The sequence below is a fragment of the Podarcis muralis genome, chromosome 5, assembly GCF_964188315.1.
Source record: "Podarcis muralis chromosome 5, rPodMur119.hap1.1, whole genome shotgun sequence".
Lineage (NCBI taxonomy): Eukaryota > Metazoa > Chordata > Lepidosauria > Squamata > Lacertidae > Podarcis > Podarcis muralis.
In genome coordinates this window covers 22,508,995-22,522,003 of record NC_135659.1, presented here as the reverse complement: position 1 = coordinate 22,522,003, position 13,009 = coordinate 22,508,995, and the positions used below count along the sequence as shown (strand labels likewise).

The following is a 13,009-nucleotide window of genomic DNA, read 5'->3' as shown; positions in this document are numbered from 1 at the left end:
CACAGTTTGGCTGAAGAAACCTTGGCTTGGTGTTATGTGCATGGCATGCCAGAATATAGTGATAGTTTCCAGCATGATGTATGCACCTGCCATTTAAAAAGCAGGTTTTTATTATTGCTACTATTACTATTATTATCATCTGTTAACTCCTAGTGATGAAAGATAGTTTATTCAGGATTCCTCTTTACAAAGAATCTGTAACAATGTATGTTCTGCAGAAATAGCTGAATTTTTTATTAAAAGAAACCCACAGTAAGCATAGCTGTCAACGTTTCCCTTTTTAAAGGGAAATTCCCTTATTCCGAATAGGATTCCTCGCAAGAAAAGGGAAAAGTTGACAGCTATGACATTAAGGTTTATTTGAAATCAGTAACCTGGGATTCTAAAATTTTGTGCTACATATTAAATTCCATCCTTTTACAGTTCACAACTACTTACTGGATATCAGTATGAACCATTACAAACAGCAGACTTGAGAATTTAAAAGTTGTTTTACTTTGAATTTTTCAGGAAAGAGTTACTGTTCCTTCTTTCAGGACACAGTAGTGGGCATATGGGTTCCTAACTATTCCAGAGGAGGTAGTTGTCCATCAGAAATTCACAGTATTTGACAACAGAACCTTTCTTTTTCAGCGCCTTTTAATTGCAAAAGAATTTGGTGATAGAGCTGCTGAAAGAAGAGCCTACAGCAATCTTGGAAATGCTTATATTTTCCTTGGAGAATTTGAAACTGCTGCCGAATACTACAAGTTAGTCAATGTATTGTTTAATACCTAACCACAGTATTATTTTCATAAGTTTTCCAATCCTTCTAGTTTTCATTATAAATTTATAATCCTTCCTTCAGATTTTAGCCTATCTTGTAGGTAGGTTAGACTCAGATATAACTTGCCCTGGACCACCCAGAGAATATTATATTTGTGTGAGCCTGGATTTCCTATTTCTAACTCCAAATCTGAAGCTACTTTCAGATTTAGATGTTTTATTTGAATATTGGTTGTGTTCTCTTTCCTGAGTTTAGTTCAGATCTTTTCAAAAGGTCAGTATTGGCAGTCCCCCCTTGAAACTAAGACCCTCAAAATCAGTTTTTATTAGAACATATAAACAGTCTGTGCCACTGTGAGAACAGAGTGGTGGACAAGATGGGCCATTGGCTTGATTCAGCAAGCTTTTCTTACATTTTTTAATGCTCTAAACTATCTTAACTCATCTAAGGATCTAACAAACAACAGCTGTTTTAGAATATCATTTTAGGAAAATACCAATATTTTGGGAATGGTCAATGGTAGAACATCTGCTTGTGTGTGCAGAAGGTCCAAGGTTTAATGCCTAGCATTTCCCATTAAGACTGGGAATGTCCTCTGCCTGGAACCTTGGAAGAGCTGCTGCCATTCACTGTAGACAAGCCCTGAGCCACATGGACCAATGGTCTGACTTCCTATGTTTATGGGTTCTTACCCTATGGCTTTAGACTGCAGCACTGGTTCTGTGGAAAATGTACCCCATTATTTGACTGACCTGTTTTTTCAGCAGATCCTTAGATCTAGCTGTTGATGGGAAACCTAATTGGTCTGAACTGCAAAGTAGGGTGACCCTGTTAGCAGTGGTGATATTTGCTTTGGCAGCTTCTAAAGTTTGAGCCAGTTTTCTGCCCTCTCAGTAGCGCGATAAATAAATTATATTGTTTTGTTGAAGTTATTACTATTTTATTTTATTTCTTTGTTGTGACTCCTAGTCTAAACAATAGAGATTGATTGATAAAGACCCATTGTATGTTTGTTTATGCATATATACTATTTGTCTAAGGAAAAAGACTGTTCTGGAAATGGGGAGACAATTAGCTTTGTATAGGATTATATTTGTATATTAAACTTTGAGAGCCACTTGAACTATGTGCAGATACATTCTTGTTAGTCATGTAAGCGAAGATTATTTCTAGCTGTTTGTACTTTTAGGAAAACACTGCAGCTCGCCAGGCAGCTTACAGACCGGGCTGTAGAAGCACAAGCTTGCTACAGCCTTGGGAATACATATACTTTACTTCAAGACTATGAAAAGGCCATCGATTATCATCTGAAACACCTGGCAATTGCTGAAGAACTGAATGATAGGTAAGGCTTTTAAAAGTCCACTGTTCATTAGCAAGAGAGAGATCTTTTTGAGGGTATAAAATTAAGTTCCTATAGAATAATGGTCCTATTCAAATAGACAAAGGTCCAAAGAACTACACTATGCATGCCTAAGAACCTGCCCCTGCCCCTTGGGATTTTCCCCTCCACTGTTTTGAACTGTAGGTGACCATGCCATATCAGAAACTCTTTTGAAAATTCCCTTCAGTTTTGTGCAGTGACTTGTCTTTTGATCTGCTACTTTAGAAACAAAAGCCTGGGTTCAATATCTAAATACAACTCTGGAAACTTCAATAAACACTAATTATTTTTAAAAGTTGTGAGATTTGCATTGGGATTAGCCAGCTTTCTGTCACTAAGCTTTGTATTATGTAGCTTTAGGGCTTTTAATTGAAATTGTGCATTAATGAGATTTTGTATATTCAAATTGAATATAAACTGTTACTGAGAACCAATTCATTTAAGTATTACTTTAATTGAGCAGCTTGTGGAAGTACGCGTGTTCATACTTCTGATTCTCTACAGTTAACATATGAAGCAAAGAGAAATGGATCCCCTCTGCAGGGACCATAAAGTAATGCATTTGTTGACTGACGGTGTTAAGTGTGTTGCTGCCAGTAAATAAAACAAAAATAAAAGCTAGTTAGCTTTGTTCAGTAGCATTACTAAGAGCGTGTAAACAGGACTTCCTCTCAGGAAGGGAAGGAATCACAGAACTGTAGAGTTGGAAGGGACCCTGAGGGTCATCTAGTCCAACCCCCTGCAATGCACAGAATCTGAACACATTGTCCTCCTATTTGAACCTATACTGGATGCTGCTTAGCTCTGCAAATGTGCCAGCAGTTTCAGTGCTGCACCACTAGGAGGACTAGTTGATTCAACAGCCACTGTCCATTGTTCTCTCCCCATTCCTAGGGGGCTAACTAAATTTGAGCCACACCTCCTGACTTCACTGACTACTACAGTAGCTGGAAGAAAGCTAGGCATGTAAATTTGTAGCAACCTAGTGAGCTAGAGGGAGCCCCAGCTGACAAAGCATCAAGGTGAGTTCAGCAGATGTGCAGGTTTAGCAGCAGGGCAAGGAGGCCAGGGCACACGACTCTCTGCCCCTCCTTTCCTTTAACTAAAGTAAACCTGAACTCTCAATAAAAGTAACCCCTGCAACTGGAATGTCAGCAGGGGTGTGGGGCTTTCCATTGTTTTACACTGTCTTGTCGCATGTACAGCTATCTCCCTTTTGGGCAAAAGTCACGGGTGTGTCCAAAGTGCAATTTGCTCCTGGTTCTCTTGGAACAAGCTTATTCCCTTGAAGCTAAGGTGGCAGACCAGGAAAGCTAAGAGAGGCAGAAAACTCTGTGAATGGGACATGCGGGGATACTATAGTTGTGTCCCACTCCCACACTGAGAGCTGTCGTGCTGTCAGGGAGAATGAGGATTTCTGGGAAGGAGAGTGAAAGAAGAAGAGGAAAACACTTCCTTAGAAAGGACCCATTCCTTGTTATGCCTGCATGCTCAGGATGCTTCTTGGGGTGGGGAGTGAAGAAAATGGATGGAGAAGTGTTTTTCCCTCTTTGATAACACTAGAATTGAATGTTGGAAGATTAAGGCAGATAAAAGTCCTCCTTCACACAGCACATAGTTAAACTAGTTAAACTATGGAACTTGCTCCCACAGGAGGCAGTGATGACCACCAACTTTAAAAGATTCGACAAGATTCATGGGGGGTAGGGCTATCAATGGCTACTAGCCAAGAAGGTTATACATGGTTGGAGGCAGTAATGGTTCTGAATACTAGTTACTGGGTTGCAGGAGGAGTGAATGTTATTGTGCTCAGATCCTGCTTAAAGGTTTCCCACAGGCACGTAGTTGGCTAGCAAGAACAGGATGCTGGACTAGATAGGATTGGCTTGATGCATCAGGCTCTTATGTTCTTACTTGTTCTTGGCCGATAGTGGTTTGTTTAAATGAAACATGATCTCTGGTTCAGACATAAAGCTAAGCCAAGGATCACGATTTGTTTCTCACATGTGCTAGTGGGGAGTACAAAGTGGCACAGACCAGTGCATTAGCATTAAACGATTAACTGGTTTACTGTGGCATATGAACTGACTAGTATAGGAATGGGTCCTTACTGGTTTAAGTCAGTTAGAAAGCTAATGTATGGAGCATTTAATAAGTGTGATGCTGTTGAACTGTGTTTCAGAATTGGTGAAGGAAGAGCATGCTGGAGTTTGGGGAATGCATACACAGCCTTGGGGAACCATGAACAAGCTATGCACTATGCCGAAAAGCATTTGGACATTTCGAGAGAGGTATGTGGTCATATTACAAGTTGTTTGTGGTATACTCTTTTTATAAAAATAAGTATACAGTGGAACCTCGGTTTTCGAACGTAATCCGTTCCGGAAGACCGTTCGAGTTTCGAAATGTTTGAAAACCAAAACTCAATACAGAAGCCTCAGTACAATAGGGAAACTCAAAATGGAAGCTGCCTCAGAAGTTCAAGGACTGGGGTTTACATACAGGAACTTGTTCAGTATGGATATGAAATTATGAAATGCTTTTGATTGCAGGTGGGAGATAAAACTGGAGAACTAACAGCTAAACTTAACCTCTCAGATCTACAAATGGTGCTTGGCCTAAGTTTCAGCACAAACAGTTCAATGATGACAGAAAATCAAATTCTAGATCATAGTGTGAATGGTAAGTATAAACTTTCATGATTACGTATTAAGATTTATCTTAATTAATCTTCAACACTCATAGATAGGCTGATATTTTGTGGGATATACTTCTCACATATACTTGGGATATACTTGGAGAAATTATAAGACTCTGTATATGCTTTTTTTAATAATAATTTTTATTGAGTTTACATTTTACCATAATCACATTCCATTACATAATCTCATAACCAAAGAACAATGCTCAAATTGAGCTTCGACTTCCCCCCATCCCACTCTCTGGCTTTCATAAATAATCACTTACATCTTAGCATTTCTATAACCACTTATTTACCTTTTTTCTTTCTTAATAAAATTTACCTCGTTAAATGTAAACCAGGTCCCGATATTAGCATAACAAAATATTTCAACTCAAACCTACAAAGGTTTTCAAATGTTTACAATGTTCTTTCATATATTGTATAAATTTACTCGTCTTTTTCAAACAGTATGTTGTGCTGATTTCGGATCTTCCCCGTCAGCTTTGCCAATTCTGCATATTCCATCATCTTAGTCTGCCATTCTTCCAATGTTGGAAGTTCCTGCTGCTTCCATTGTGTATTTGCAATGCAATGGGGGAAAAGTTTTGCAATCCTTAATCTTCAATACTGGGTCTGTTCTTGTATTCTGGTTTTAGAAACTGTTTTTAAAAAAACCACAAGCCATTTTTCTTTTATAAGCACACCTATACAGTGGAGTCCCTCAGCAGAACTAGGAGATAATTATTGGTGATTTCCCTGGTCCGGTCCTCCCGCTGAAATCCACTGTGTAGAGCACCCCTCAGCCCCAACACCACACACCCACACCCAAAATACCCTAAATATCTGAAAGACTGCCTCATTCCTTACAGACCCAGCTGAGATTAGCAGAGGGGGTCCTCTTGGTAGTTCCTCCACAATCTGAGGCTTGGGGTGGTGGCGGCCTGTGACAGGGCATTCTCTGTGGAGAATTCTCTGTGGTGGCCACTAAGCTGTGGAACTCCCTGCTGAGTTGTATCTGGCAACTTCATTATACAGCTTTCAGAGAATGCTGAAGCTGCACCTTGGATTTTGACGCTTGAGGTTTATGTTTTTAGGAGCCACTTTATATTTATGGTTCTAAGTCATTCCAAGTTGTTTTTATATTATGCTGTGACCTGCTTTGGGACCTTCAGGTGAAAGTGGGAAATAAATACATAATTTGATAAAATCTTACCTTGCATGTAGGTGAGTTCTAATTCAATTATTAGTCTCAAGTAGTAATGATCTTTGTTGGTCATTAGACTTTAGAAGGTCCTGGTAATTGTACTTGTTATGAAGCTTTCCTTCAAAATAAACTATTTTTCTGTCTTAAGGTGCAAGACCCCGAGTAGGACGCCGCCATAGTATGGAAAACATGGAACTTATGAAGCTTACTCCTGAAAAGGTTGGTGACTGGCTGAACATATTTCATGGGTTGGATCCGGACTACATTAGCACCCACTGATTTTACAGGAAATGGAATTCAGCTAGGCATTATTAACTTAATATGGATTCAGCACATTAGTCTTAATTGTCATTCAAGCTATAGGGAGAGGGGATGTGGAGGTTGTGGCACTCCCATCTACGCGCCTGCACAGTGCTGACCTGCCTGCTGCTTTGTCGTCGTCCCCCTCTCTCCTGGTGGGGGGGGGCGTGTCAGGTCTCTAGCAGCAGTGCTCCTCACTGACCAGTGTTCTGCAGTGGCAACTACCTTTGGATGTTAGATTAGCCAGAACAAGTTATGCACAAAGTGATTTTGGTCAAAAATGGGAGAATCAAAATCTGTATTATTAACTGTTTCTGATTGATTGTGAATCTGGCAATATATGGCACCACTTGTGTGTGCATCTATAGCCTTCTCCCCCTCCCCTGAGGTTGTCAATACCTTATGCTGTATTTGATGATCTGAAGACCAAATCAGCTGAACTGAAGCAGAGATTTAGTTGGTTGATTGACTAATCTATCAGGGATAGAAAATATTTTTCTTCCCTTTGTCTTGAGTACTGTAGGTACTTAAAATAAACTAAGCCATTGTTTACAGAAGATGACTACATGGAAATACCAGAAATAGCACTGAGAGAGAGAGAAGATATAGGAGTAGAACAGTACTAAGGGTAATAATGTTTGGTTCTGTAATTGAGGCATGCTACTGGAAATGAAGGGTACACAAGTACATCCTAAGCAAAATGGAATGATGACTGATTTCTGTGCAGTTTGATGTTCTGAGTTTCTTTCCAAGGTTTGGTTCACACATCACAATGACCCTTAATGTTCTATTGTCAATGTGCAGATCACTCAATCCAGGGATCCCTGTTTTTTGAGCAAAAAACATGATCCCTGATTTGAAAAGAATACTAAGCCAAGAGTTGTGATTTGTTGCTCCTGCTTACCAGCAGGGAGGAGCAAAAAGCATTAAATGTTTAATGTTTAACATTAAACATTAAATTTATTGTTTTAAAATTATGAGGAGCAGCAGCTTTGCTAAGAAATGGGTAAAATGAATTCCAAGTTCACATTTTTAGGGTTGTTTCCTGTGCTATTTCTAGTCATAGTAGACCCATTGAAATTAGTGACCATGGTTAAGTTTGGTCCATTAATTTCAGTAGGCCTACCCCAAGCAAAACTTCGTTGAATACCGCCCTTAGCCTCCACACATGGGGAGTCAAAGGGTAGGAGAAAAAGTTAAAAATATAGAAGTTCATCTGTTGTTCCACTGTGTCCTCTTTGCTTCTGCTTCCTGCCACCCCTTGTGCCTCCACCTGCCCCGCCCCCATTTGCCTGGGGGGGTCTCTCCTTTTTGCTGCACTTGATCTGTACACAGAAATGGGATATTTAAAAATTCAGAATGCTTGTGTGTATCTGTAGTTCAGGAACAATCTAAGGAGGTAGAGCTAATTTAAACAGGGAAAAAGTGATGTACAATTAATATAATGAAGAAGGAATTGGCATCACTGCATGAACTTAATTTTAGGTCTTAAAAAGTTATCCTGGACAATTAGTTTAGCATAGCTAAATAATACCTGGGATCCATACTACTTTCCTGAATGTAGTGCAGTGTCACAAAGAAACATTAAAAGTGGCAGTATCTTGTCCCTGGGAAAATGTGACCACCCTCTTGCCCAAAATTTGCATGTCTATTATAGTGATACAGGTTGTAGTGGATACCGCTTGTAATGTTCTAACTTGGAAGGCTGCTTAGAACTTCAAGGGTGTAGGATTTGTTGCCATAGCAGGCTTCTTCCTGTTTTGATATGAGGTACTTGAATTTTTCAAGCTCTGTGGAGATATTGACGCAAATTAAACCAGCCACTTCAGTGTTAGTAGTGTGAAAATTAAGGCAGGTAGTATTTTGTGCCTGAATGAGAGACTTTCTTCTGGATAGTTTCTTGATATACATTGTCCCTTGTTCTCTAGGTTCAGGACTGGAACAGTGAAATTCTGGCCAAACAGAAACCACTAGTTCCTAAACCTTCAGCGAAACTACACTTTGTAAATCGATTAAAAGGCAAAAAATACAAAAACATCACATCTTCTAAAGTGCTTCAGGATGCTAGTAATTCTATTGACCACCGACTAAGTTCACAGAAGGTATTTGTGGATAAAAATTTAATTGCTTGAAAGAAATCTTAAAATTATAGTTTGAACACTTTTTAAGAAGCATGTTGGTTTAACCTGTTTGCTTGAGTTAAAAAAAATCTTAGGAACATCATGATTAATGCTCATGATGAAGGTAATTCTAAGCATACTTCTTAGGAAGCAAATCTCATTAAGCTCAGTGGATATTTTCTAAATAAGCATGGTTAGGATTCGGGTGGAAAAATCCATTTGAAAATTTTGTTGGGTTGGAGTGAGAACTAAACATTTGATTATAAAACCTGTATCAGCTGCTCAAATACTGTGCTGGCTTTGTTAGGATAGAAATTGATGCTAGCGTCTTAGCCTAAGTGTTGTTTTACCTCATAGGCTCTTCTTCCCTCCCTCTTTCCCATGCTATTTATCTGTGCATAGCTTTTTTTGTAACACGGGTAGAGGAAAAATCTCTCCTATTGTCTTCAAAAGTAACCAGTATAACTTTGGCCTGACTATTTTTTTATCTGACTTCTTAAAAGAACAGCCCTGATGTGCCTGGAGATGAAGGGTTCTTTGATTTGCTAAGTCGATTTCAGAGCAACAGAATGGATGATCAACGGTATTGTTTCCAGGACAGGAACAGATTGGCAGTGACATCATCTTCTACACCGTCAAGAACATTGAAAAAATGTAACTAATTTTAAATTGTGTATAATTCCCACCTTCTGAAAGAATAGAATAGAAGCAGCATAAGTATTTTCTTCTTCATCTTTCTGCAGCCTTTTCTACGTCCATGGTCTCACCTCACACTGATGAATTTCTAGATCTTCTTGCTAGCTCTCAGAGTAGACGTCTAGATGATCAGCGAGCCAATGCCAGTGATTTACCAGGACTTCGTCTTAATCAGCGCAACAGTCAATCGGTCCTTGGCCGCTTGATGGCCAGTAGCAATAGTGAACCAGATGATGACTTCTTTGACATTTTGATAAAATATCAGGTAAGTCTTGTAAATGGTGCTCTACATAGTATGTCATGTTTTGTGAAGGCCAGGAGGAAATAAACTTTATGCAGCATGATGATGACATCTGGTTTCAGTGGGTTCTTACTGTTTTTTTCAATTTAAAAAGCTAATGAATGCTCTCTGATAAATCTTAGCATTTTAAACAAAGCTTGTGGTGAGTCACCCTCAGATATATTCTTAAAATCAAATGGCTCGCCAAAATGCTGTAACGAATAAGGAACTCAACTTACTGGATTTATAAACAATCTAATGTTGGTTGGATGAGAAATAAGCAGAACATGCTCTGACTTGAGAAAACAGCTCTCTGCACAGACTTTGCCTGACCCTCACAATTGCAGATTTCTTATCTCATTTTTTTCTCCCTGTTGAAATGACTATACATGTCACTAGGATTTTGTTTTCAAAGCCTGGATCAAAAGGACTTTTCTATATCAATACATTGGTCCAGGACCGGTATGAGGGCTACACCACTCAGGAGTCCCTTTGTCACCAGTGTGCCAGGCTCCAAACTGGAGCTGGGCACTGGAGGCAATTTCACACGCAATATACCACCAGGTGAAGCCACCATTGCACTCTGGCCATCGTAGAATTGAGGGCAAGCTAGCTTGTTCCTCCCTTGGGCTGCCTGCCCTGCAGCGGAGAAGTCTAAGGGAGCCCCCACAAGGCAGAGACGTGGTGGGTGCTCTGCTAGATTTTGTCTGCTGAGGGGCAGGCAGCTGTGCACCCCAAAAGAGGTAGCCCACGCATGGCAAGGTGGTGGTGAGGCAGGCACCTTGGCACAGTGCCGCCTTGGCAGGTTATCTCTTTCTCCCGGCCCAACCAGTGCACTGCATCTTTACTCCCAGGGTGACCCACCACCCTGGGAGGAAAGACAGACCTCACCTACCCAGGGCGAAGGCAGTCAGATGAGGGGTCTTATGGGGCAATGCAGTACAAAAAAGTGCCCCGTGAGCTGGAGGGACATGGGGCTTGGTCAGCTGGGCGGGGGGGGGGTAAAGCCTTTGTGCCCCCCCCCCAGATGGGCAGCGCATGTTCTCTCCACACCAGGTGTTGGGGCTGGAGGGATTTGCTCCTCCCCCAGCACTGGGAACAAGCTGCATTGACCCCAGTCCTGTGAGGTGAAACTGCCTCTGCTCCCTCCCTTGTGGGCTGGGGTCAGTGCAGCTTATTTCAACATCATGGTGAATTGCCAGACTGTAATGTTTGGCTGGTGATACATTGTAATATTGAAAACCTGACTTCGGCCAGCCCTACTTCCCAAGCATCTAACAACTAGCTGTGAATCCTGTGCAAGGAGAAAAATTTATTTCAGTTGGAATACATTTCTTGACAAGGTGAAGGAGTGGCTAACATAACATTTATAAAAAGATAATATAGTGAAGGAGGCTTGAAGGGCCTTGGAGATTGTAAGCAAACTGGGTAATTCAGTTTTTATCTAAAGTGCTCTGACTTCATAAGGACAAAACGCAAAAGAAGCTCTAGAGTCTTTCCATGACATAACTGACTATTCCAAACAAAGAGCTCATAGACTAAGGGTCTAGTAGGAAGAGATGATTAAAATATACCGTATTTTTCGCTCCATAAGGCGCACCTAGTTTTTAGAGGGGGAATTCAAGAAAAAAAAATTATTTAAAGGGAGCTCTGAGCAGAGCCTGTATGCATCCCAGGCTCCCTGCTGCCCTGCGGAGGCTTCGTGGGCTACCCCAGAGCTGCTAAGGAACTTGTCGGGAGAAGCTCGGGTCCGTCCCCCCCCACCAGCCCCAAAGAGCAGCTCACGGAGCAGCAGACAGGCTGCGCTCAGCCTTCCCATTGCTCCCAGAGCTGAAGCCCGCCCCAGGGACCACACATTCGCTCCATAAGACACACAGACATTTCCCCTTAGTTTTTAAGAGGAAAAAAGTGTCTCTCATGGAGTGAAAAATACGGTAGATTAGGAAAATTTAAAACTATTTTGTTCTTGTGTCACACTTTTCCTATCATGAAAGGTACAACAATATGTCACTAATCTTTCAGTATGCTTAAAATGGGTTCATGTTGTGTTAGCTGACTTTGAAGTATATGCTCATGCATACCTGAAAGGTGTTCCTCTCTAATCTGGGCTAAGGCCTCTGTATCCATTCATGGTACACACTTGGGTGGAGTTCACTGCTCTGGCTGGGAAGTGTGACAAGATGCCAGATGAGTCCTTTATTCTTCTAGCTGGCATCCATTCTTCTCCTGTACGACAGATGCTGCATCGAGACAACCTCCCCACACCCATGGAAACATTGGCAGAGTTACTGGATTAGAGACTTTAATATGCATCACTAACTTGTTCTAAGCAATATTTCCAATTTTAAGACCACCCCCACCCCCCAAAATGACAGGCAAGCTGCTATTGTTTATTGTACTTTGTATTTATTATGTGAAAAACCAATAAAAAGAATGAGAACAAGAACTCACCACATTGTTATCCAACAGTAACCATGGAGAATAGCATACTGACATGTTCAAAAACACATATCCTATCACTTAAGATTTTCCAAATGTTTCTAGCACTTGCTTTCCTAGTGTATTTGCTGTGGAAGTAAAATAGTTTTTCCAGGATTTTGGTCTACAAAATCTTTTAACCAGCTTCAATTTGGCCAACATCTTTCACCATGTTACCAAATCAAAAAACCCCACCACAATTCTTTTCTTCCTTTGTCACTGGAGGAACAGACATAGTTGTGCTATATTACTGCTTCTCTGAGTGAGTATTTCAATAAGAACCACACAACGTATATATGCTGTTTCTGCTGGGAAAGGACAGGAAATCATGGCTGACAATATTCTGCCAAAATGTGAATGTTACTACTTTTAATAGGTTTAACATGGGCAAACAGGATGAATTGAACTGTGGAATGATTAAACAGTGGATTTTAGCTGTAACTCCTATCCTACTATCCTACTTTGTTTTGATTTTAGGGCTCTAGACTAGATGATCAGAGATGTGCACCACCACCAATCATCACAAAAGGACCAACTGTACCCGATGAAGATTTTTTTAGCCTTATTTTGCGATCCCAAGGGAAGAGAATGGATGAACAGAGAGTCTTTCTACCCTCTGATTTGAAGAGGGCAAATTCCAATTAATGGACTTCTTCAAAAGCACACCGAAGAGAAACAGATGGATTGTGTAATACTGGAATTCCTTTTTTTTTAATAATACAGGAAACAATGCCTCTAAGGGGAAAAGTTTATGGTACAGTTACTGCTGCCACAGCTTGAAAAAAACATATCTAAAAATGTTTGTAAAAAGCTCTATAGAGCACTGTTTCAATTTTCTCTCTGTAAATATTTTTTTGTTTCATATGGTTTAGTGTTTAACGGTACTTTTCACATGAGCTTATGGGGGAAAATCCAGCTAAAATTATGTAATAGGAAAACTCTAGACTTAACCTCAAAAGTTTTTCTAACATCTAAGAAGTATAGAATGTTCCAAAACAATTGACAAGTATTACATTGTTTTTTTTAAAAAAAACAACACGAGAAAAATAAATATTTTCATACTAGCAAAACCTGCTGTTTTGTCTGTAAGTAAATGAA

At 40.2% G+C, this 13,009-nt stretch overlaps 1 protein-coding gene and 1 long non-coding RNA gene across 8 annotated transcripts in view; one reads left to right on the top strand and one right to left on the bottom strand.

Moving 5' to 3' along the window:
* Nucleotides 1-12,981, top strand: part of GPSM2 (G protein signaling modulator 2) — a 34,528-nt gene extending 21,547 nt beyond the window's left edge. For 6 of the 7 annotated variants that reach the window (XM_077928394.1, XM_028732604.2, XM_028732601.2 and 3 more), the window contains 9 exons: nt 634-749; nt 1,956-2,111; nt 4,333-4,441; nt 4,703-4,832; nt 6,186-6,256; nt 8,266-8,439; nt 8,961-9,111; nt 9,201-9,418; nt 12,389-12,981. In XM_077928394.1, coding sequence (XP_077784520.1) covers nt 634-749; nt 1,956-2,111; nt 4,333-4,441; nt 4,703-4,832; nt 6,186-6,256; nt 8,266-8,439; nt 8,961-9,111; nt 9,201-9,418; nt 12,389-12,556 — 1,293 coding nt within the window. In that variant the 3' untranslated portion in view covers nt 12,557-12,981. The remainder of the gene's footprint in view (nt 1-633; nt 750-1,955; nt 2,112-4,332; nt 4,442-4,702; nt 4,833-6,185; nt 6,257-8,265; nt 8,440-8,960; nt 9,112-9,200; nt 9,419-12,388) is intronic. The other variant, XM_028732606.2, reaches the window with a different exon arrangement.
* LOC144327763 (uncharacterized) lies at nt 5,437-12,389 on the bottom strand. Its single transcript, XR_013392857.1, has 2 exons — nt 11,515-12,389; nt 5,437-9,645 (listed from the first exon to the last, which is right to left on the bottom strand). It is a non-coding gene; the product is annotated as an uncharacterized LOC144327763 (long non-coding RNA).
* Nucleotides 12,982-13,009: the final 28 nt, after the last annotated feature.